Consider the following 24949-nt stretch of genomic DNA (forward strand, 5'->3'; position numbering starts at 1 on the left):
GAAGCTAACTGTGTTTCAAAAAGCTTATGCTCTTGTGCAAAAAAGTAAATTTGGAACAGTGTTGTATGACTGCATTTTTATTAAGTCACAGTTGAAGGACTGCTATGGTAAATAAGGACTGTTTGAAAAGTACCCTTCCCAGATAATTTTGTTAAATATAAATGTTGCCTCTATCTGTATTCTGATTTGTCTTAAAATTAGCAGTCCTGAAAATACTTCCTTGACTCCAGTTAGTCTAGCCTGGTATAATGATATTCTGAGTCTCATTTCAAATTGAACAAGATGATATTAGAGTCCCATTTAGTAGTGTCAGCCATCTGTATCGAGCTGTCATGAACTTAGATTGTCCTTGGGTGTCAGACTCCAATGTCTGCAGCAGCAAAAGGCCTGCTGCCTGCCTGTTCTTCTGTGGGTCTACCTATGTGCCTTCAGCTGCTGAGAGTTAAACTTTTTTTCTCCATAATCCACAGGAAGGCTTCTGATTTTGATGGCATGGCACAGAATCATAGCATCATAGGGTTGGAAGGGGCCTGTAAGGCCATCGAGTCCAACCCCCTGCTCAGTGCAGGAATCCATCTTTGACTTGAGGTCCTGGAGCTTTGACTTGAAATGTTTGGGAGATGGAATAGGCCCCATGTGAAGGATACTGCTAGGTTTTTTTGCCACAAGGAGGGGAGAGTGGGAAGTGGGGGGGGGGAGGTGTTTGATAGCTTCCATCTGACACCCAGTCCCCCTGTTGCACAGCAACCTGCTTGCCTTAGCTTGTTGCTGGTATCACCTACTGCACAAACCCTGGGGAGGAGAAGGGTGGGAACAGCTGGCGCTTATCAGACTGATTGGTCCGTAGCCTTATCAAAGACACAAAGGGGCCGTGGGCCGCCCCAGCAGGGATTGCCCTGAAGGGGGAGACACCAAAGGGAATCACCACTTTGGGGAGCAACGAAGGTGTGGGCTCCACCTTCTAAATTATTTTTGAGAGATGGGCCACTCCTGAGTGAGAAACAGGAGTAATGTGATGTGTTTCCAACTTGGCCTCTGCTGAGGCTCTATCCTGGTGATGCTGTTGATCAGTGTCAGGACAGTTCATAAGATGGCCACCTTCATCCATGATTTTATGATGGATGAAGGAGCTGACCTGTCTTGAATAACTAAGACCTGAGTAGGCGGATTGGACAGAGCGTATCTTACTGAGCTCAGCTCCCTGGATACTCAGTGCAGCACCAACCAAGGCTGGGAAGCTGGTGGGGAGTTGCTGTGGTCCATAACACATCTGTTCTGCTAATCAGAAAACCCCATTGCCTTAGGCTAGCAGGGCAGATTGGGGGGGGAATTGAATTGTTGTAAATTGCCCAGAGAGCTTCAGCTATGGGGCGGTAAATAAATAAATAAATAAATAAATGGCAGCAGGAGCAGGCCCTGAGGTGGTCTTCACCTGCCTCCTCCTCTTTCTTGAAATCCTTCTCACAGGACTGGGCGGGCATGATCCTGCACTTCTTGCTGTCTTAAGCAAGAGGGCATGCTCAAGATTGCCCTTCAGATGTTGCTGAACTACAACTCCCATCAGCCTCAGCAAGTGTGGCCCATGTAAGTGCTATCGAGTCCAACCCCCTGCTGAATGCAGGAATCCAACTTGGAACATCCCCGACAGGTGCCTCTCCAGCTGCCTCTTGAATGCCTCCAGTGTTGGAGAGCCCACCAGCTCCCCAGGTAATTCCATTGTCGTACCACTCTGACAGGAAGCTTTTCCTGATGTTCAGTCAAAATCAGGCTTCCCGCAACTTGAGCCCTTTATTCTGTGTCCTGCACTCTGGGACGATTGAGAAGAGATCCTGGCCCTCCTGTGTGTGACAACCTTTCATGTACTTGAAGAGTGCTATCATATCTCCCCTCAATTTTCTCTTCTCCAGGCTAAACATGCCCGTTTCTTTCAGTCTGTCCTCATAGAGCTCTGTTTCTAGTCCCCTGATCATCCTTGTTGCCCTCCTCTGAACCTGTTCCAGTTTGTCTGCATCCTTCTGAAAGTGCGGTGTTCAGAACTGGACGCAGTGCTCAAGATGAGGCCTAACCAGTGCTGAATAGAGGGCAACCAATACTTCATGTGATTTGGAAACTATGCTTTGGTTAAAGCAGCCTAAAATAGCATTTGCCGCTTTTGCAGCCACATCACACTGTTTGCTCATATTCAGCTTGTGATCAACAACAATCCCAAGATCCTTCTCGCATGTAATATTGCTGAGCCAAGTATCCCCTATCTTATAACTGCGCATTTGGTTTCTTTTTCCTAGGTGTACAGCTTTGTACTTATCCCTGTTAAATTTCGTTCTGTGGGTTTCAGCCCAATGCTCCAGCCTTTCAAGATCCCTTTGAATTTTGTTTCTGTCTTCCAGGGTATTAGCTATTCCTCCCAATTCTGTATCATCTGCAGATTTGATAAGCATTCCCTGCACCTCCTCATCCAAGGCATTAAAAAAAATGTTGAAGAGCACTGGGCCCAGGACCAAGCCCTACTTTGCCCCACTTGCTAGTTCTCCCCAGTTTGAGAAGGAATCATTGATAAGCATTCTTTGAGTGTGATTCTGTAGCCAAGTGTGGATCCACCTGATACTGTTCTATCCACTGCACATTTAGCTAGCTTGCTAATCTATCATGGGCACTTTGTCAAAAACTTTGCTGAAGTCAAGATATATTATGTCCACAGCACTCCCACAGTCTACCAGGAATGTTATCCAATTAAAATAATGAGATAAAATTAGTCTGGTAGGATTTGTTCTTGGCAAATCCATGTTGGCTTCTAGTAATTACTGCCTTGTCTTCAAGGTGTTTACAGATTGACCCCTTTATAATCTGCTGCAGAATTTCCCCAGGGATTGATGTCACCCCGCTTGTTACCTCCTCCTAGTTTGAGAAGGAACCATTGATAACCGCTCTTTGAGTACAGTTCTGTAGCCAACTGTGGATCCACCTGACTGTTGTTCCATCCAGCCCACATTTAGCTAGCTTGCTAATCAGAACATCAAATATATACTTTGTCAAAAGCTTTTCTGAAATTGAGATATATTATGTCCACAGCATTCCCACATTCTACAAGGGAGGTTACCTGATCAAAAAATGAGATAACAGCGAGTGAATTGAAAAACAATAAAAGGAGCTGGGAAAGCTTGTTGGAACAAAAATGTCTTCAGTTTTTTCTGGAAAGTGTGGATAGTAGGCACCTGTCGTATCTCAATGGAATGAGGTTGCACAGAACAGGGGCAGCCTCACTGAAAGCTCTGTTTCAAGTTACTGTGGAGCAGGCTTCTGATCTCTTTGGAAATGTTAGGAGAAACACTTCTGCAGACTGTAGTGACCCACTAGGATAAGGCTGTATAAGCAAGCTGTATAAGGCTTTATAGGTTAGCACCACCACTTTGAACTTGGCCCAGTAGCAGATTGGCATCCAGAGCAAATGCTGCAATAGTTTGCTCTCACAAGCAACCTAGCAGCCGTATTCTGCACCAGCTGCAGGCTCTGGGCTCAAGAGTAGCCCAGCACAGAGCACATTGCAGTAATCCAGCCTTGAGGTTGCCAATGCGTGGTCTGTCTATTTATTTTTATTCTTTGATTTGTATCAAGCCCTTCCTCTCAGTAGGAGCCCAGGGCAGCAAACAAAAGCACTAAAAGCACTTTAAAACATCATAAAAACAGACTTTAAAATATATTAAAACAAAACATCTGTAAAAACATTTTAAAAAAGCTTTAAAAACATATTTTTTTAAAAAAAAACTTTAAAAACGTCTTAAAAAGCAATTCCAACACAGACAGACTGGGATAAGGTCTCTACTTAAAAGGCTTGTTGAAAGAGGCAGGTCTTCAGTAGGCGCCGAAAGGTAACAGAGATGGCTCCTGTCTAATATTTAAGGGGAGGGAATTCCAAAGGGTAAGTGCCACTACACTAAAGGTACACTAAATAAACATTTCCTATGTTGTGCAGAACGGACCTCCTGATAAGATGGTATCTGCAGGAGGCCCTAACCTGCAGAGCTCAGTGATCGACTGGGCATATAAGGGGTAAGACGGTCTTTCAAGTATCCTGGTCCCAAGCTGTATAGCGCTTTGTACACTAAAACTAAAACCTTGAACTTGGCTAATTGTGATCAAGGTATCCCAACCCTGGAAGGATCATAGCTGTCATCAACCAAAGCTGGTAAAATGCACTTCTTGTCACTGAGGACACCTGCGCCTCCAGTGACAGAGCTGGATCCTGGAGCACCCCCAGACTACACACCAGCTCTTTCAGGAAGAGTGCATCCCCATCCAGGGAAGGCAGCTTACTGACTTCCTGGATCTGGGAACCACTTACCTAAAGAGTCTCTGTCTTGTAAGGATTCAGACTTGGTTTATTCACCCTCATTCATCCCACTACTGTATACAGACACTAGTCCAGGGCCTTCTCAGCCATTCCCAAGTCAGCATACTGATGACACCTTGCTCCAAATCTCCTACTAGCTGCTCCCAATGGCTTCATGTAGATGTTAAATAGCATTGGAAATTTATACACATGGGACGATACATGGGAAATTGTATAGTTCCATGTCGCACCGTGCAGCTCAAGATGCTTGGGGCCTGAGAAACACTCATCCAGTGCTACTTTCTGGAACAGTCGCTGGAGATAAGACTAGAACCACTGCAGAACAGTACCCCGGATACCCATCTCCTATAGATGGTCCAGGAGGATACCATGGTTGTTGCCAAAAGCCAAGGAGAGATCTAGCAAGACCATCTGGGTCATGCTGCTGCTGCCCTGATCCTCACCCGACAGGGAGATCAAGGCAGATTCAGGCCTGAACTCAGGTCTTAAACCAGATTGGAACAGGTCTAGGTAATCAGTTTCCTCCAGGAATGCTTACAGCTGTGCTGCCACAACGCTCTTGATTATCTTGCCCAGAAAGAGGGCACCTACGAGGCAACCATCCAGTCCAGGGTGAGTTTTTCAGAATATCTGCACAATTGCCTCCTTCAAGGCTGCAGGCACGACCCCCTCACACCATGATGTATTCACCACACTCTGAACCCTCCCGGTCAAGCCCCCTAGCTAGCTTTAATCAGGGTCAGTAGGGCATGTTGTTGGGTCTATACTAACAAGCACCCTATCAATTTTTTTTAAAAAAAGATGCTTTCAAGATGTTTTATTTTTAAGACATTTGTTTTTGAGATATTTTAAGATGTTTTTGTGTTTTGTCCCTTGTTTGCTGCCCTGGGCTCCTTCTGGGAGGAAGGGTGGGATAGAAATTTAATAAATAATAATATCATCATCATCAGGATGCAAAAACTGAAATGGGTCCCACAAAATATGGCTTGTTGGAGCATTAGAAACCTCGCCTGGAGTTGCATCAGTCATGGCATCTGGCTCGCTACAGAGACAAATGACTTTGTCCTCAGTGTCCAGCAAGCAACTTACAGAGGGTCTCTGAGTTGTTCCGGGCTCCATCCATCAATACGGATGTGAACAGCCTATGGGACATTCCAAAGAGCTCTGCTGGGTGATTATTTGAGGATGCAAATAGCCAAGTGAGCCCTCTCTGCTGCTTTCACTGCCACACGGTAGGCACGGTTATGTGCTCCAACACATGCTTCATTGCCTTCACAGCAAGCCTTTCACCCCCTGCGTACTAGCGGTCGTCTGTCCTGTTTCATTGCATGTAGCTCCCCAGGATACCAGGAAGCCAACCATGCTCCACAGTGTTGGAGAGGGAACTTAGGAGCGATAGCAGCTATGGTTCTCCGTATCTCACTGTTCCACAGTGAGATGAAGGCCTCAGCAGGATCACCAGCTCTATCCAATGGAAAATTCTCCAGAGAATTCAGGAATCCATTGGTGTCCATACGTCTGTGGGGGTGGACTATCCTAACCGGTCACCCACTCTTACAAGGGGAAATCAGTAACATTAGCCATGACAACAGTGTCACAGAAACCCCACCTATTTCCAGACCACTTGGGTTAAAAAAACAAATTGAGGGTATGTCCCGAACTATGCACTGGTTTGATGAGCACTTGAGATAGCCATATAGCTGAAAAATGTGCTTGATAACTAGTTGAGCAGTGCGTTTGGCTGTGGGAAAGCCAGAACTTGGGATGGAGTGTGCCATTTTGTGGAAGGGTGGTGGTGTGGCATGGAGAGGCTGGCAAGTCTGTAATAAAGTCCATAGTTGAGGGTGTCTGGCTACAGAGTGTGAAATGGCTGCTTAAACTCCAAGCTGTGCTGAAGATTGCTTGGAATTGCTGCCAGAGGCACCTTCAATTTTGCTTTAATTTTGCCAGCAAACGCGGACACCACGCAAGCTTCCTTAAGCACTGAAGGTGAAAGGAAGGGAAAGCCCCAACAGCAAAATGATGGAGGTGGGAGCCACATGTTGCCGGCACACAGCCGCCAGTGCAGCATATGCTGCAGATTGGGGGTTCTGCATTGAGAGCCTAATTTGAGGGGCAACAACACTTTCTGCCACAATTAAGGACCCTTGGAAAGTGCTCATGCTCCCTTTGGAGATTCTTCAGCATTTTGAGAGGGCTCACCCCGCAACAGCAGCTCTGCTAAAAAGGGAGGGGGCAGAGACATTGTAATGTGCCTTGCACAAGATACCAAGAAAAGGAAGTTTGGCAGACACTGTGCAGTTTAAGAAGTGTCGTGTACAGGGAGCAACAGGTTATGGTTCTGCAGGATCTATCATCATCATCAGAATTTATTACCCGCCCTTCACCCAAAGTCCCAGGGCTGGTTACAACCATTTAAAAACATATAACTAAAAACAGTTAAAAACAACCCAGACAACATCATAGAAAAAAGAGTGGGTCCTAAAAATATACATCTCAGGTGTCGGAGGCTAGGGTAAAGAGGTATGTCCTCAGCATTTGCCAAAAGTTGTACAATGAAATTGCCAGACACATCTCAGTGGGGAGGGAGTCCCACAGCTTAGTGGCTGCCACAGAGAAAGCCCTCTTCTGGGCCACCGCCCCCTGAACTTCTGAGGGTGGTGGAACTACCAAAAGAGCCCCCTTTGCTGATCTCAACACCCAAGAGGGTCTGTAGGGAAGGAGACGGTCTTTCAGATATTTGGGACTTAAGTCATTTAGGGCTTTAAACACTAGCATGAGCACCTTGAACTAGGGCTGGAAACTAACTGGCAACCAATGCAGCTGTTTTGAAACAAGAGTTATATGAGTTCTAAAGAGAACCCCAGTCAATCTGGCTGCTTCATTTTGGACCACTTGAAGTCATCTTCAAGGGCAGTCCCACATAGAGTGCATTGCAATAATCCAGTCTGACCAGAGCATGGAGCACTGTAGGCAAGTCTCTGTCCAAAAAAAGCCAAAGCTGGCAAACCAGCTGGACCTGGAAAGAGGCACTCCTAGCCACTGAGGCCACCTGAACCTCCAGTGACAGTGTTGGATCAAGGAGCACCCCCAGGCTGCGGACCTGCTCCTTCAAGGAAAGAGCAACCCCATCCAGAACAGGCCATCTTTCCACCTCCTGGACATGAAAACTCTGGACACATCTGTCTTTTCAGGATTCAGCCTTAATTTATTGGCCCACATCCAGTCCTTCACTGCCTCCAAGCATTGGCTCAACACCTCAATTGCCTTTCCTGATTTAGATGGAATAGAGAGATAGATCTGGGTGTCATCTGCATATTGATGGCACTTTACTCCAAATCTCCTGATGACAGCTCCCAGTGGCTTCATGTAGATGTTAAACAGCATGGAGGACAAGATGGAACCCTGCAGCACGCCACAGAATAATTCCCATGGTGCTGAACAGTAGTCTCGCTTAACTACATTTTGGAAGCGGCTCTGGAGGTATGAGCAGAACCACTGAAGCACAGTGCCCTCAACCCGCACCTCCTTGAGACGTTCCAGAAGGATACTGTGGTCAACAGTATCAAAAGCCGCTGAGAGATCAAGAAGAAGGAGCAAGGTTGCATTCCCCGTCTTTCTCCCGACAAATGTCATCAACCAGGGCAAACTAAGCAGTTTCAGTGCCATAGTCAGGCCTAAAGCCAGACTGGAATGGATCCAAGTAATCAGTTTCCTCCAAGCATGCTTGAAGCTGGACCACCATCAACTTCTCAAGTACCTTGCCCAAAATATTTGCCACTGGGCGATATTTGCTGAACACTTCTGGGTCCAGGGAGGTCGTCTTGAGGAGATGCACCACTGCCTCCTTCAAGGCAGATGGTACTTCTCCTCTCCAGCAAAACATTAATCACTCCCTGGACCCACCCTATCAGTCCCCTACAGCTAGTTCTCAGCAGCCAGGATGGCAAGGGGGCAGGTGGTGAGGCCGCACTTCTTCGAACACCTTGTCCACATCCTCAGCAGCAATAATTGTTGTTGTTGGTATGTGCCTTCAAGTCGACTACAACTTACGGCGACCCTATGAATCAGCAACCTCCAAGAGCATAACCTCAGTTTCATCATATTAGCTCTGGACGCCCCCATTAGACTTGCTTTGCCTGTGGCATCCAACTCTGTCCGAATCTGATCACTGTTTTCCATAAAGCCCCTTGTAAAGGTGTTACAGCATGTCTCTGAGGATGTCAGAGCAATGCTCTCTTGGCTAGATGACAAAAGTCTATTCATGGTGCGTCCCAGGTGCAAGGGGAGTTAGATCGGGGGAGGAGTCAGATGAAGAGGCCCCTGGGGACGTAGTAGGAGGGGGGGCTCTGGCCCATCCCTCCTGTTGAGGCAGATCTCGCCCTGTCTGCGAGTTCCTTGCCTGAGCCGTTGGGAAGCGACCCTTTGTGCGTGCCAACCCCACCCATGCCGGAATTGCCGCCTGGCACTTCAAACGCTTCTCTGCCAACCAGCTGCCCGCTCCCTGAGGTCGCCTAGTGAAGCCCCGCTGTCTGATGGGTCGTCAGAGGCTTGCCCCCCCACACCCTGCGCGAGAAGGCACGAGAAGAGGGACTGTCAGAGGGTGGAACTTCGGAGGAGCTGTCGGTTACGGGCGAAGACCTTCCCTACTTAAGCAGGTGCCCACCCAGACTCTAGTGCTGAGCCAACTCTCCCCACATGCTGTAGAGACTGCTTAGCTAGACTAAGTAGAGCAAGTAGTGAGTCAGAGTAGACAGGTGTATGAAGCGCACTGCTTTGGAGGTAACCATCACACTAATAAAATGAGAATTAAACCAAGCCTCGCCTCCATCTTGTGTCTCGGACTCTGGGCAGGACTGCTTGACTCAGTTACCACCACTGACACTCCCATGACTGAAACCATGGCGGTTAGTGGCAGCGCCAAAGGAGGACTTCAGAGGACTGTTGAAGCCTTGTACACCAAAGTCCAGAATCTCTGTGCAGAATCCCAGAAACCCTATCTCGAGAATCAGAACCTTCGAGCCTTGATTGCCCAAGGAGGCGTGGCCACTCCTGCCCAAGTCAAGGCCCCCGTGGGATTACCTCCTTGCTATGGTGGCCAGACTGACCAGTTCGCCACGTTCCTTGCCCAGTGTGAACTGTACATACGCGTATGACAAGCCGAGTTTCCAAATGATGATGTGAAAGTGGCATTTATCATCATCCTCTTGCAAGGGGAAGCAGCCAAGTGGGCTACCCTGTTTCTGGTGAGAAACGACCCTATCTTGGGGCAATATACAGCCATGACCGAGATGTTTTGTGACCCTCAGCGCAAAGAGACGGTCCCCTGTCAGCTAGGAGCCTTGAAATGGGAAGGGCTCCGTGGGGACTTACACTAACATGTTCCGTGTCTTAGCCCAGGAGGTGGAATACAGTGACCCTGCTCTGATGTACTTCTAAAGGAACGGGCTTAACCCGGAGGTGCTGGACGAATTGGCACGCACCTCCCCACCCAGCAGCCTGGCAGAGTTGATTCAGTTATGTCTGCAGATAGAGTCGGATCGAAGGTCGCCGCTTGGAATGCAGGGTGGAATTTCCACGTTCCCAGGCCCCCCACACCTCTCCCCTATGCCTGTTTCCCGCCTAGCGTGGGAACCTCGACTTCATCGGGGTGGAGCCCATGCAAATAGGAGGGGCTAGACCACGCCTGTCAGAAGAAGAGAAGAAGAAGCACAGGAGGGAGGGGCTTGTGTCTATACTGCGGGAAAGGGGGGCACCTGGCCCGCGGATGCCCCTCCAAAGGAGAAAAGTCTCCTGTGCTGGAAAACTTCAGCTCTCAGCTCTCGTAGAGGCCGAAGAGCTGGGAGCGGAGCAGATACCACGGCCTTGCCAGCGGCCCCTCCCGTTGCAGCCCTCCCTTCACCTGCTGGTTCGGTTGACCCTTCGGGATGAAGTCTCCAGGGCAGTGCCATGATCGACAGCGGATATTAATTTTGTAAGGACCTTAATGCCCTTAATGCTCAGGGAGGCAACTGCTTAAGACTGCTCAGTCCAGAGCTTCACACGCATCTATGCAATCCATATTCCAAAAATGCCACAGATAGATGTGTGTGAAGCTCAACTGAGCAGTCTTAAGCAGTTGCCTCCATGAGCATTATCCTTCATAAAGGTGGATTGAAGCAGTTGTGTATTACGTTAATTGGGCAAGGGCATTAAGGTCCTTACAAAATTAATCTGGGATATGACAGTACTTAAAGTGAGGTATCTAACATGGTCTACCTGTAAAATAAAAAGAGAAAATGTAGTACCTCCTACCTACCTCATCCAGATCAGGTCCAGAGCGCAGGACATGGCAAAAGGGGCTCAAGTTAGAGGGAGCCAGATTTCAGCTGAACATCAGGAAAACAAAACACTGTTAGAGCAGTATGACCATGGACCCAATGACCTGGGGCGGTGGTAGGTTCTCCAACACTGGAGGCATTCAGGAAGCAGATGAACAGCCACCTGTCAGGTATGCTTTAAGTTGGATTCCTGCATTGAGCAGAGGGTTGGACCCAATGGCTTTACAGGCCCCTTCCAACTCTAGTAGTTTGTGATTCTTTGATTCGCTGCTGTTCTGATTACCTTGCAATACTAAAACTGATGTCTGGCTTTGATTGCGTAATAAATAACTGCTATTTTGTAGTCATGTAAATTATTGCATTCTCTTTCTTAAAAATTGTCTTCCTGGGACTGACTTCCAAATAAACATGGTTAGGGTTGGGCTGTTACTTTTTCATTGCCATTGCTATTATTTATTTATTTTATTTATATCCCGCCCTTTTTCCCAATAGGAGCCCAGGGTGGCAAACAAAAGCACCAAAAACACTTTAAAACATAATAAAAACAGACTTCAAAATACTATTATCCTTCTGTAAGCCTCTATACCTTGTCTCAGTGGATGATATCCAGTGTTAGTCCTATTCAGAGTAGAGCCGTTGAAATTAATGGACATAGCTAATTTAGGTTCATTAATTTCAGTGGCTCTACTCTGAGTAGGATTTAGTTGGCTATGGCCCAATGTCTTGATAGCCTTGTGCATTTTTAATACCTGTATCCTTTTGTGCTTCTGAAAACGTATGCTTGATTGAGAATAACTTGTGAAGATAAGTCAAGTTATTGGTGTTTCTGCATCAAATGTTTATCCAGCATCCTGACTCGGAGGGGATGAATTTCCTGCTTTGAGGGTCTAATTTGAACCGGAGCTCCTTGGCATGTGGACACCTCTTTCTTCAGGAATGCGCCCAGTGATATATCAAGAGCTCTTTGTAGTGTTTCCCTTGGTGATCTGTAATTGCGGCCAGCACTACCATTTCCCCCTCCCTCCAAGTTGAGCATTCTCTTGCTGTGAGGTTTGAAAAAGGGTGGGGGAGGTTCCAACTCTGTTATAAAAATATCCGTAATAGTTGTAAACTACTCTGCCAGCTGTGTGTGTTCTTTGTTGCTTAAGCTGTATTTTCTGAGAGCCTGTATGGCATCTCATGGCACATCCCCCCACCTGGTGCCACCCAGATTTTTTGGGCTCCAGCTCCAGCAAATGGCCATAGTGGCAGGGCTGATGGGAGTTGTAGTCCAAAATATCTGGAGGGCTCCACTTTAGGGAATGCTGGATTACATTTATAGGGCTGCCATAATTTGCCACTTTCTGCAAGGATAGCTGCATCATAGGATAGCAACCACATAACACAGTTCAGCTGCAATCCATGTAGCTGATGGAAACAGCATTCTCTGATTTAATAAGGACTTTTTTTAAAGGTCATGGGTCAAAAAGGGTCAGCATTTCTTGTGCCATTAACTGTGTATCTTACTAATTTTGTCAACTTTGGAATTTTAAGAAAAATGCTCTTTGGTCGCAAAGAGTCCTAATCAACCCTGGCAATAAAAGAAAAATGCAAGCACCTTTGTGTCTCTAGGCTGGCACTGCCTAAGGATGTTTGTCCAACCAGAGTTCATCTCGCTTTGTTCCAAAAAAGCAGAGATTCCTGTCTTAGGCACACTATTTTGAGACAATGTACCTCCTCTCTTCCTCCCTCTCTCTCTCTCTCTCTCTGTGTGTGTGTGTTTGCATTATGCAGTTACTTAAACAACACATTGCAGAGAAATGAAAGAACTGTTTGCATTGTACTTAAACCTTTTGCAGAGCAGGGAAATTGTTCCAATCAAGAGTCATAAATTTAGCTGCTGGAGTTTTAACTGGGGCTCAGAAAGAGGATCATATAACTGACCTTACTTCATCTCCACTGACTACCTCTTCAAACAGCTGGTGTTAACCTTTTAAAGTCCCTAGTGGCCTGGGATCAGGATGCTATCAGAATCTCCTTTGGCTGTATCAACCTGTTCCATTGTTATTGACACCAGAGCCCTGTTTGAAGTTGGAGATGTGCCAAGCTCTTTCTTTGCATGCTCTCACATTTGGGCAATCAAGACGTGCTCCAGCAGGCTTTCAATCTCTTGTTGCTGCATTTTAATTTTGTATGACTAATTCATTTTAAAGCTTTATTTTATCACTGAGTGTTTTAATAAGATGGTTGTTAGTTGTTTTGGGTGTTGCATATGAAAAGTGGGATATAAATATGTTGAAATCAGTAAATATTGGGAAAAAGCAGAGATTAAATATATGGATTCTGTTTTTGCACTTACGTACCAGTGAATTGCCAGACAGTAAACTTAACCAACCCCTCAAAAAGGCTTGTGAGGAAAATGCCTCACATGCTTTTGAGTAAAGCATAACTATTTCACTTTAGTTATAAAGTTTCCTTCGTTATTCAGGGCTGCTGATACATTTGTTCTTTGTGGACAACTTTGAGGACACTCAACACATTTCCTGAGGGTGCTTTTGATCTGACAAACTTTTTTTTAATGGTTGCATACCATTAATTACTTCTCTCTTCCTAGACAAGAGACGACTTTCTCGGCCAAGTAGACGTGCCTCTCTGTCAACTGCTGGTTTGTATTTGTTTAAAAAAATATCTTTTGCTCTTGTGATCAAAAACTTTAGTACCTTTTGTCAGTTTTCTGAAGGGCTGGGAGAGAGAGAATGCATTAATTAGGTGTTACTGGAGAGCCTTTGACATAGCATATTCAGGAAGCATATACAGGTAAACGGAATTTAGCTATCCTGCATATTTTATGGTGTCCTTGAATTCTAAACTTCCTTAGACAACAGTTATTCTCATGCTCATGTTTTCTAGAAGCCTGATTTACCATTAAGTGGTATATAAATTAATAAATAATAATAGAACTAGGAAATGTCTACTTGTATATTTGCAGTACCAAGATAAACATGTTAACAATTTGTGTTTTTCCAGTAAGACCTGTTTTCTAGCTGTTCAGAGACAAATTTGAGTGTGGGTATATATCGGCACATTATAGCTGTCTTGTGGAGGGCACTGGAGGCAGCCCTGTAGCAGCCTTCCTTGTTAGGGGCAGCCGCATTTCTAGGTGGGGCATTGAGGGGGGGGAGGCGCATAGCGTCAGCCAATCGCCACCCCCCCCCCGCGATGGAGAGGACGTGAGGGCTGGACCAGGGGAAGGGAAACACGTGACCTTCCCCCTCCCTCCTCCTCCCTGAACAGAGTGTGTTAATTTACATGAATCTTCTATAATCTGACATAATCCAAGTTTAATTTGGATGGCTTTAAAAGAGGATTAGACCAATTCATGGATGATGAGGCAATCAGTGGCTACTGGCCATGATGGCTGTGCTCTTCCACCATAGTCAGAGGCAGTATGTTTCTGAAAACCAGTTGCCAGAAGCCACGGGAAGGGAGAGTGCTCTTGCATTCAGGTCCCGGTTGTGGGCTTCCCATAATGGGCATCTGGGTGGCTAGTGTGAGAACAGGATGCTGGACTAGATGGGCCACTGGCCTGATCCAGCAGGCTCTTCTTATGTTCTTAAGTGGTTGAACTGCATCACCCTATTTTGAGAGCTCCCCAGGAACACCAGAGCCAAAAGATTGACTTTGCCTATACCCCCTTTCACCTGTGGTCTGTCCGTGTGTTCTGATCCTCATGAACTGAACTACTTTGGTAAAGACAGTGAGCTCTTGAGCTTGGCTTTCATGCTGCGTTTGGTATCTCCGTTTCAGATTCCACTGAAAAACAAACTTGTCCATGGTACAAGCTTAGGGAAGGGCAGAGAGAAAATAAAAACTTTAGGGTGTGTTTGTTAATCGCTCCTTGAGAGTCCCTCCTTCTAGTCTTGCTCCTGACATTCACATTTTCCTTCCTGTTGGACAATCTAAGGAAAACTTTTTAAAGGCTGCTGTATAAAGTACTAACTAAGTGATTGGAAAGTAATTGTGGAAAACAATTGGATTTATTTTTTTTACTGGTTGCTGGGTTGATTTTTCTTCCACAAACATTGAAAAGGCCTCTTACTAAGCTGCACATATTGGGAAAATCAGAAATTAGGCCTGACTTACAGCCTAGGTGGCCGACTGGCAGCAATATTTCTACTCCTCTAGGACTGTTTTCATCCTTTGCCATCAAATACTAAAGAAAAATAGCCATTATGTGAGTGCTTTCAAAGAGTAAAAGGTAGCCATTTTCCAGATCACTTTAACTTGTCTCTTTATTTCACCCTTTAGCACTAAGCACCCAATCCTGCTCTACTCATTTTAATAACTGCAGAATAAACAAACTCTCAGCCTCAAAAGACCTTCTCTCCATCCCATCAGTCAAAATTACTATTATTATTATTATTATTTATTTATTTATTGCACAAAACAGCCAAACTGGTGAGGACTAGAGAGAGGGCTTTTTCAATTGTGGCCTCCACCCTGTGGAACTCCCTCCCAAATGATCTCCGCCAGGCCCCTTCCATGATGAGCTTCCGCCGGGCCTTGAAGACCTGGCTCTTCCGGCAGGCTTTTGGGGTGGGCTAGATGTTATCTTCATTGTTTTTAGATTTTCAGTGTCTAGGTATTATATGCCTATGTTGTATGTCGCCCAGAGTGGCTGGACAGCCAGCCAGATGGGCGACTAATAAATTCGATAAATAATAATACTTGTTACTGCAGACAAACATGCTTCTTTATTGCTGCCTAGGAAGACAGCACAACTGAAACTGAGAAGCAGAGCACAGGAAAGTCCATCCCGAGCCCATAATACAAAGTTCTAATATTTAACTCTCCAAGGATGGTTTTATTTTCAGGATAATTTAAGTAATTATAGGGTGATTATGATCATGACAAATCCACCATCAGTCAGGGAAAATATTGAGTGAGCAGACTTTGGGGGGCTCTTCCAGATGAGGTTTTTGTTGTACACTCGCCCTGCCTTATTCACTGAGTTTTTCAGAGGGTCCCATTCTTAAATTGCTCCTGTTCTTAAAACAAGCTGTCATTCTTTAAATGGAGGTTGTCATTGTCTGTCATGTCACAAATGTAAAGACAATTTCCCCAAAAATTCCTGGGGTTGGGGGGTTGGGAAGCACAGCTCTAATTGGGGCAGTGCCCCCATTTGCCCTCCCTCCCAGCTACAGGCCTGACTGCAGGGTGCTTCAGTATAATGATGGCTTAATGTGCAACACCACTGCACCATTGTGGCATTACTTGTTCAACCCCAGCTTGGAGCTGCCACCCTGCAGAAGTGTTTTGCCAGCCTCCACAGGGAGCTGGGTCTTAAAATGCCTCTCTTCTTTTAAAACGTCTTTTAAAATTTTTCATAAAACTCTCTTCAGAACATTTCTACTCCTTTATTGAAAACATTATTGAAAAAAGGCTAACTCTGCAGCCTCAGATTGGTTGGCATTTGTAACACTCTTTTTTTCTACAACCACCTTGTGAGGTAGACCAGATGTGCACATAGCGTTTTCTGTATTGCTGCCACAACTCCCCTCCTTTTTTTATGAAAGATTTTTATTGATGTTTCAAAATAAGTAACAACAAACAACAAATGATTACACACACACAGAGCTTGATTCGTGACAAGCAAAAATACATCATGAAAATAAATGGAGAATGAAACACTATTCTGTCATCAAGATGCATGAGTGGCTGGAGGACCATTACTTTCTTTACAAGCATTAACATGACAAAGGAGTAGTCACATCAAAGCAATCATGTTTTGATATTCCTTTAATTACTCTGCAGTGTTGTGTTAGATGCTCTGAAAGGGGATGTCCAAAACCACTCCTGTCGAGAGGGGGCTTCCATGGCCTTCTGTTGCCTTGCTGTCTCTAAACACAGCTGCCAGAAGTGTAATGATTACATTGTTATGATTTGCAGGGTTCTTTTCACTTCCAGTAGAAAGCAATGCCAACGCGGGGTCCAGCAAGAGCTTTTGCTTTGTAACATCGGCCACTTTGTCAAAGATCTGCTTCCAAAACATTTGAGTTATATTACAGTTCCACCACATGGTGGAGACATTTCCTTAATCAAATGTGAAAGTTGTGTTGGAGTCCAGGGCCACCTTAATTGTGATTTCCTGTATTTTGGCTGAGACTGTTCACAAGGGAGGTTATGCCCAAACCTTTCCCCGTTGCTCATAAATACAGTCTCTAATTCATCCTCCCATATTCCCATCCTCCCATGATTCTATTCTGCGGGAGATGCTCTAGCTGTGGATTTCCTGCTGTGAGCAGGGGGTTGGACTCGATGGCCTACAAGGCCCCTTCCAACTCTATGATTCAGTGATTCTATGATTCTTCGCAGCCTCTCCATCCCTACTCCCTGTTCTGTTCAATTTATGTTTTGTATAATTCAGAGGTTATGCTCTTACCATACAGATCTGTATTGCCTTGCCACAGGGCTTGTATATTGTGAGAGAAACCAAAGACTCTCTCCCCCTCTAACCTGAGCTGCACTGTCTGGAACCATTTACATCTCATCCCTCCTAATTTATCTTTCCATAAGTGCTCTGTAATTGGATGGCCTCTGACAGTTATATCTTTTACTCTGAATAGCCACTTAGAGTCCCACCCCTTAAACTGACAATTATCAGAACAGCAAAACCTTGGGTGATCCAGCATTGGATGAGGAGAGTGCATTGGAGGCAAAAAGGAGCCCCATTGTTTCCAAACCTGCAAAGCTGCCCATAGGTAGGGGTTACTGATTTTGTTAATAGCTGCCCAAGGCAGGTTCAGTAAAGGGAGAGCCTGGTTGGCCACTGTAAGAACAGGATGCTGGACCACCGAATGGCCTGGATGGGCCATTGGCTGATCTAGCAGGCTCTTCTTATGTCCTTACTCGCATAGGTAGGGTCACTGCGAGTGTAGACACAGCACATAACGTCTCTTGATGGTCACAGGTGAGACACCAAGGAATAAAGGCAACACATGGAATTGTGCCCAGGAGGCGTTAAGTGGCAGCTTGCCTGGAACAGCCAATGGACTTGGCTATATGCATCCCTGGCCTGAGTTGCACATGCACAGGAAAGCACTCTTTATGCTTTTTGGGAAGTTGGGGCAATGGACTATTAACGTGTCAACACAGTAATTGCCTAGGCTCCCTCTGACAGACAGGCTATCCCAAAGGATTGCTTAGTGTTTGGATCCAAAGATGGCGGGGAAGACATGACATCCCTGTTTAGAAGGAGTGAGGGCTGGGGAACGTGTCTCTCTGACAAGAGGCATTCCTCCGGCTGCGTGGAGCTATCTCGGCATCTGTGCTGCTGCTCCTCCTTTTAAATGGGATATTTTTTGAGAAGTGTGTTAAGAAATGCAGGTACTTTTGCCTAAATAGTGTGTTCTCTGGTACTTGAGGGAAAGCATCAGTATTTTTGCTTGCAAGAGGGAAAACTTGAGACTGTTGTGTCATTTCAGACAGAGAACCCAGCTACTGAGAGGCCATATACGTTTAAGGATTTTCTTCTGCATCCAAGGAGGTCAGTAAACATGAAACCTAGAAAGCACTAAATGTACTGGTATCCGTTGCACATTATCATTAATGTTCTCTCTTTCATTCTTGTTGGGAGTGGTTTGCCTTCAGAAAACGTTTGATTTGACTGCCCTGTGGCCAGCCAGATACCTCTGGGGAACTGACAAGCACAACAGCACTCTTCCACTCATGATCCCTAGCAGCTGCTCTTCAGAGGCATCCCACGCCTGATAGGGGAGGGAGTACACAGCCATCACGAGTAACACCAATGGATAGGCTTACTCTCTGTGAATTTGCCTAATCTCCTCTTAAAGCTGTGCATCCTGGGCAGAGGATTCCACAATTTAGCTCCACACGGTGTGAAGTGGCACTTCCTTTGGTTTGGATGGAATTTCCTGTCCAATGAAAGTGAATGATGGGAGATTTAGGACATGCAAGAGGAAGTACTCCTTCGCACAGTGCATAGTTAAACTGTGGGTTTCACTCTGTGAGATGCCGCGATGGCCACCAACTTGAACAGCTTTAACAGGAGATTACGCAAATGCATGGAGAATTTTGCTCTGGTGTCAGAAGCAGTATATGCCTGAATACTAGTTGCTGGGGATTATGAGTGGGAGGATGCTATTGCAGTGATGTCCTGCCTTGGGCTTCCCATAGGCATCTGGTTGGCCACTGTGAGAACCAAACTAGGTGACCTTTCGCTGGACTAAGTAGCCAGGCTCCTCTCGTGGGGTCTAGCTGCAGGAATAGGACGGGCCAGATGGAAGCACAAAGCAGAGCCAGCCTGGCTGGGGAGGCATTGCTACTGTCCAGCACAACCTTGGGGGGGTACTCCTGGATACCTCTTTGTCATTAGAGGCCCAAGGGACCGCAGTGGCTTGGGATGCCAGCTGTTGCTATATCTGGATCAAGATAACTTGGCTATTGAAGTCCTGGTAAATATAGGCCTCTCAATGCCGCTCACCCTCCGCAGGGGTCGAGGACCTATTAAGATGGTCCGCCCCAGACGTCTGATGGAATCTAAAGGATTCCTGAATGCGCTGGGAGATATGGAGCTGTCAGAAGGTCACTCGGTTGAAACCCTGGTGGTGGAGTGGAATAGGGAGATTACCAGGGCAGTAGACCAAGTGGCTCCGAAACGCCCTCTCCCCCTGAATAGAACTCAGACAGCACCTTGGTACACACCTCGGTTGCGAGGTCTGAGACAGGAGGTGAGACGACTAGAGCGCCGGTGGCGGAAGTCTGGCGCTGAAGACGATCGGACACTGGTTAGAGTAGCAATAGCGGCCTACCATGTGGCAACAAAGGCAGCAAAGAGGGATTTCTTTGCTGCCTCTATTGCGTCGGCAGAATGTTGTCCCAGGAGGTTGTTCCAAGTGGTCCGAAGCCTGGTCGGTCCAGTTGCGCAGGAACCCATGGAACATTCTAAAGCCTCCTGTGACATATTTGCTAAGCACTTTGCCAATAAAATCGAGCGTCTGAAGTGCACGATTCCGCACGCCGTGGATACAAGTAGTGGGCCAGAATCGGCCAGTTGCATTCTGGTCCGATGGGAGCGGTTTCAGCCTCTTCTCACTGAGGAAGTGGACAAGGTGTTCTCTACTGTGAAGCCAACCACTTGTCTGCTCGACCCTTGCCCCTCGTGGCTCATTGTGAGTTGCAAGGAGAAACTGGGCGAAGGGATCAAGGCGGTGGTAAATGCATCCTTGGAAGAGGGTGCAATGCCATCAGCCCTCAAGGAGGCAGTGATAAGGCCCATCTTGAAAAAGCCCTCCTTGGATCCCCAAGAGTTGAAGAACTTTCGCCCAGTTTCTAATTTACCATTCTTAGGCAAGGTGATAGAGCGAGTGGTGGCTAAACAACTACAGACGCACTTGGATGAAGCGGATTATTTAGATCCATTCCAGTCGGGCTTCAGGACTGGACATGGAACTGAAACAGCCTTGGTCACCCTGGTAGATGATATGAGGAGGGCATTGGATAGGGGAGAATATACCCTCCTTGTCCTCCTGGATCTCTCAGCGGCTTTTGATACTGTCAACCACGGTATCTTGTTAAGCCGCCTAGAGGGATTGGGGATGGGGGGCACCGTTTTACGGTGGTTCCGTTCCTATCTCTCAGGCAGGTACCATCAGGTAGCATTGGGGGATGAGGTTTCAGACCCTTGGCCTCTCACTTGTGGAGTGCCACAGGGTTCTATCCTCTCCCCCATGCTATTTAACATCTATATGAAGCCGCTGGGAGCCATCATCAGGAGTTTTGGGCTGCAGTGTCACCAATATGCGGATGACACTCAGCTCTATCTCTCATTTAAGTCCTCACCAGAGGTGGCTGTGGAGACCATGTCCAAGTGCCTGGAGTCCGTTAGTGGATGGATGGGCAAGAACAGGCTGAAGCTAAATCCTGATAAGACCGAGGTGTTACTCGTGGGTGATAGGAGAAGGTTAGGAGACATCGACTTGGTGTTTAATGGGGTAAGATTGCCCCTAAAGGATCAGGTCCGCAGCCTCGGGGTCATTCTTGACTCCCAGCTGTCCATGGAAGCTCAAGTTTCGGCAGTGAGCCGGGCAGCTTGGTATCAATTACATCTGATACAGAGGCTGCGACCCTACCTTCCTGTACAGCTTCTCCCGCGAGTGATACATGCCCTGGTCTCCTCTCGCTTAGACTATTGTAATGCGCTCTACGTGGGGTTACCCTTGAAGACGGTCCGGAAACTCCAACTGGTGCAGAATGCGGCGGCACGCTTGATTACGCATAGCCGTCACGGGGAACACATCACTCCGGTGTTGAGAGATCTTCACTAGCTACCAGTGGTTTACCGGGCCCAATTCAAGGTGTTGGTATTGACCTTTAAAACCCTATACGGTTTCGGCCCGGTTTATCTAAAGGACCGCCTCCAGTATCACCAATTGAGCCGCCTTACAAGATCAGCCATGCAGGATCTCCTCTCGGTCCCACCGGCCAAAACAGCTCGGCTGGTGTGGACCAGAGAGAGGGCGTTCTCAGTAGTGGCTCCCACCCTCTGGAATTCCCTCCCCTACGATCTTCGACATGCCTCCTCTCCTCCCTGATGAGTTTTCGATGAGCGTTAAAGACCTGGCTCTTCAGGCAGGCCTACAGGAATTAGAGCTAGATTAGTTGTAATGTTTTAACTGATGTCTTGATGTTAGTTTTAATTGATGAATATGGTTATTTATTGTATTGTGTAATGTATTTATTGTATTGTATATTGTACTTGCTGCTGCTGTAAGTTGCCTAGAGTGTCCAAAATTGGACAGATAGGCGACTAACAAATTAAAGTTTATTATTAGTATATTATATTATATGGTAACTTCAAGAGTGGATTATTTCAATGCACTCTATGTGGGGCTTCTCTTGGGCCTAGACTGGAAGCTCCTGTGGTGCAGGATGCAGCAGTTAGATGCAGATGGCAAACACATGCGACACCTCTGCTAAAACATTTGCACTGGCTGCCCGGTTCTTGTGGGGCCAGGTTCAAGGCTCTTGTGTGGATAGACAAAGCCCTGAACAACTTGGGTCCAGGATACCATAAGGACCACCTGAGCCCTTCTACCCCAGCGGGATCATTGAGCTCCTCTGGAGGGGTGCTGTTAGTTGTTCCCCGTGTGTTACAGAGGCCCGACTGGCCTCAACCAGAAGCTGGCATTTAAGTGTTGCCAGGCATCCTCACTTTCAACTTTCAGGCATCTCTTGGAGGTCTTTTTACGCTGATAGGCCTTTGCAGCTGTTTAATATTTATTTTGAGTAATCACCTTTTGTAAACTATCCTGATATCTTATTATATGGTGGTGTAGTTATACTTTTATAAATAAATAAATGTTTACAAATGTTAGTATTTTAACAGCTTCACAAACTTTTATAATCCCACCCTGCCACTCTGCTGCAGTTATAAATCCAGAGTGAAAGGGCATCTCAGGTTAAAAATGACGTACATACCTAAAAACAATGGATCTGAAGAAGATAGCACAGAACAGGCAGAAGAGCTAGAGGTAAGTGTTTGGCCTTTGGCGTAAAGTAGCCTGATCTGGTATGGTGAATCCAGCCAGTCAATGCATTTAAAACGCCTTTACTCATCAGAACCAATTCAGCCTCTGATTACATGGGGAGGGGTCCCTATCCAGTCTCCCATGTATATCCCATAGAATTGGCATCTTCCGAAATTGGATCAGCACAATTCTAGATATTTGACATTTTGCATTTGATTTCCCTATACTTGTAGAGATCATAACAGTCCCCAACAGTTTCTGACAACTGTTAAAAGAAAAAAAAGCTTAACTCCTTGAGGTCTCCTGGAAGAAGAAGGTCAACTGCTCTGGAGTCTTTCAGCTCTCATCCTCTTACAATTTAATGAAATCTTCAAATTATTAAAAAAGAACAAGACAAAAATTTCTTTTAACACGGTAGCTATGTTAATTCAGCAGTTAAGATAACAAACTGTTTAACTGTTTCGCATGCATCCGTAGGGACCTAGACTCTGATGTTACGACAGATGAATCCATTGAAGTGTCCAGAACACGGTCTTGTCTTTCATTATTGGATGAGTTTCAGTTGGTGCAGCTTGAGGAAGTGGACAAGGTGCTTGGAATGGTGCGGGCGACCACGTCTGCTCTAGATCCTTGTCCATCTTGGCTGGTCAAGGCTAGCAGGACTGGTACCACCGGCTGGGCCAAGGAAGTGATAAATGCCTCCTTGAGTGAGGGAGTAGTCCCTAGTAGCCTCAAGGAGGCAGTAGTGAGACCTCTTTTGAAGAAACCTTCCTTAGACCCAGATAACCTGAACAATTATAGACCGGTGGCAAATATCCCCTTTTTGGGCAAGGTTCTGGAGCGGGTGGTTGCCAATCAGCTCCAGGTGCTCTTGGATGAGACCGATTATCTGGATCCGTTTCAATCCGGTTTTAGGCCAGGTTTTGGCACTGAAACAGCCTTGGTCGCCCTGTACGATGACCTCTGTCGGGAGAGGGACAGAGGGAGTGTGACTCTGTTGATTCTCCTTGATCTCTCAGCGGCGTTTGATACCATCGACCATGGTATCCTTCTGGGGAGACTCGCGGAGTTGGGAGTTGGAGGCACTGCGTGGCAGTGGTTCCGCTCCTACTTGGCGGATCGTCGCCAGAAGGTAGTACTTGGGGAACATTGCTCGACACCTTGGACTCTCCATTGTGGAGTCCCTCAGGGGTCGATTTTGTCCCCCATGCTTTTTAACATTTACATGCAGCCTCTGGGTGCCGTCATCAGGAGTTTTGGAGTGCATTGCCACCAGTACGCTGATGACACGCAGCTCTATTTCTCCTTTTCATCTTCTACAGGTGAGTCTGTGGATGTGCTGAATCATTGCCTGACCACGATAATGGACTGGATGAGAGCTAATAAACTGAGACTCAATCCAGACAAGACTGAGACACTGTTGATGAGTACCTCCCCTGCCCAGATGGTGGATGTTCACCCTGTTCTAGATGGGGTCACACTCCCCTTGAAGGAACAGGTTCGTAGTCTGGGAGTTCTTTTTGATCCTTCCTTGTCTCTTGAGGCGCAAGTGGCCTCGGTGGCAAGGAATGCGTTCTACCACCTTCGGTTAGTAGCCCAGCTACGCCCCTATCTGGACAGGGATGACCTCGCCTCAGTTGTTCATGCTCTGGTAACTTCTAGGCTGGATTACTGTAATGCGCTCTACGTAGGGCTGCCCTTGAAGACAGTTCGGAAGCTTCAGCTAGTGCAAAACGCAGCAGCCAGACTGCTGACGAGGACCAGCCGGTCAGCACATATAACACCTGTTCTGGCCCGTTTGCACTGGCTACCTATTTGTTTCCAAGCCAGATTCAAGGTGCTGATTTTGACCTATAAAGCCTTACACGGTGTGGGACCGCAATATCTTGTGGAACGCCTCTCCCGCTATGAACCGACCCGGTCACTTCGCTCAGCATCTAAGGCCCTCCTCCGGGTACCAACCCATCGAGAAGCCCGGAGGACAGTTACTCGATCTAGGGCCTTTTCTGTAGTGGCCCCCGAACTGTGGAACAGCCTCCCCGAAGAAGTACGCCTGGCGCCTACGCTTCTGTCTTTTCGGCGCCAGGTTAAGACCTGGCTATGCTCCCAGGCATTTTAAGCGTTTATGTCATAATTTAATTTTTTTTATTTTTTATTTTTTTTATTTTTTATTTTTTTTATTTTTTATTTTCTTTTGTTGCTGCTTGTGTTTATTGTTTGTTGTCTGGTTTTATTGTTGATATTTTGTATTTTAACCTTTTTGTACACCGCCCAGAGAGCCACTCGCTATGGGCGGTCTATAAATGAAACAAACAAACAAATAAATAAATAAATAACCATTTTATATTTTAAAATTTATACTTGTATGAGCTTTTGAATTGAGGGGGGAAATGAATGAGTGGGAGACCCCACAAGAACATCGTAATTGTTATAAAGCCCACATATAGCATCCCTATGTATCCTTTGATCAACAGTCCTCAATATAATCTCATACTTTGTACAGCAGGGCCCCACTCATGTGGCAGGTTACGTTCCAGACCCCTGCCGAAAAGCGAAAACCGCTGAAAAGTGGATCAGCTGTAGTGCGGGGGTCTGGAACCTAACCTGCTGATCGCGCCCGATGAGGAGAAGATACAGCTGATCTTCCCCCCCTCCGGCGAGATCAGCTGGTGCACGGGGAGCTCCAGCCCCCCCTCCAGCTGATCACCCTGCTGGCACTGTATTAGTGGAACGCCAAGAAGCCGTGCCCTACT

At 46.5% G+C, this 24949-nt stretch overlaps 1 protein-coding gene across 3 annotated transcripts in view; it reads left to right on the forward strand.

Moving 5' to 3' along the window:
• NEDD4 (NEDD4 E3 ubiquitin protein ligase) overlaps positions 1–24949 on the forward strand; it is an 87810-nt gene that overhangs the window by 19477 nt on the left and 43384 nt on the right. For all 3 annotated transcript variants that reach the window (XM_061595930.1, XM_061595928.1, XM_061595929.1), the window contains exons 6-8: positions 13262–13312; positions 18132–18193; positions 22097–22199. In XM_061595930.1, coding sequence (XP_061451914.1) covers positions 13262–13312; positions 18132–18193; positions 22097–22199 — 216 coding nt within the window. The remainder of the gene's footprint in view (positions 1–13261; positions 13313–18131; positions 18194–22096; positions 22200–24949) is intronic.

This window comes from Rhineura floridana, chromosome 14, assembly GCF_030035675.1.
Source record: "Rhineura floridana isolate rRhiFlo1 chromosome 14, rRhiFlo1.hap2, whole genome shotgun sequence".
Taxonomy (NCBI): Eukaryota; Metazoa; Chordata; class Lepidosauria; order Squamata; family Rhineuridae; genus Rhineura; species Rhineura floridana.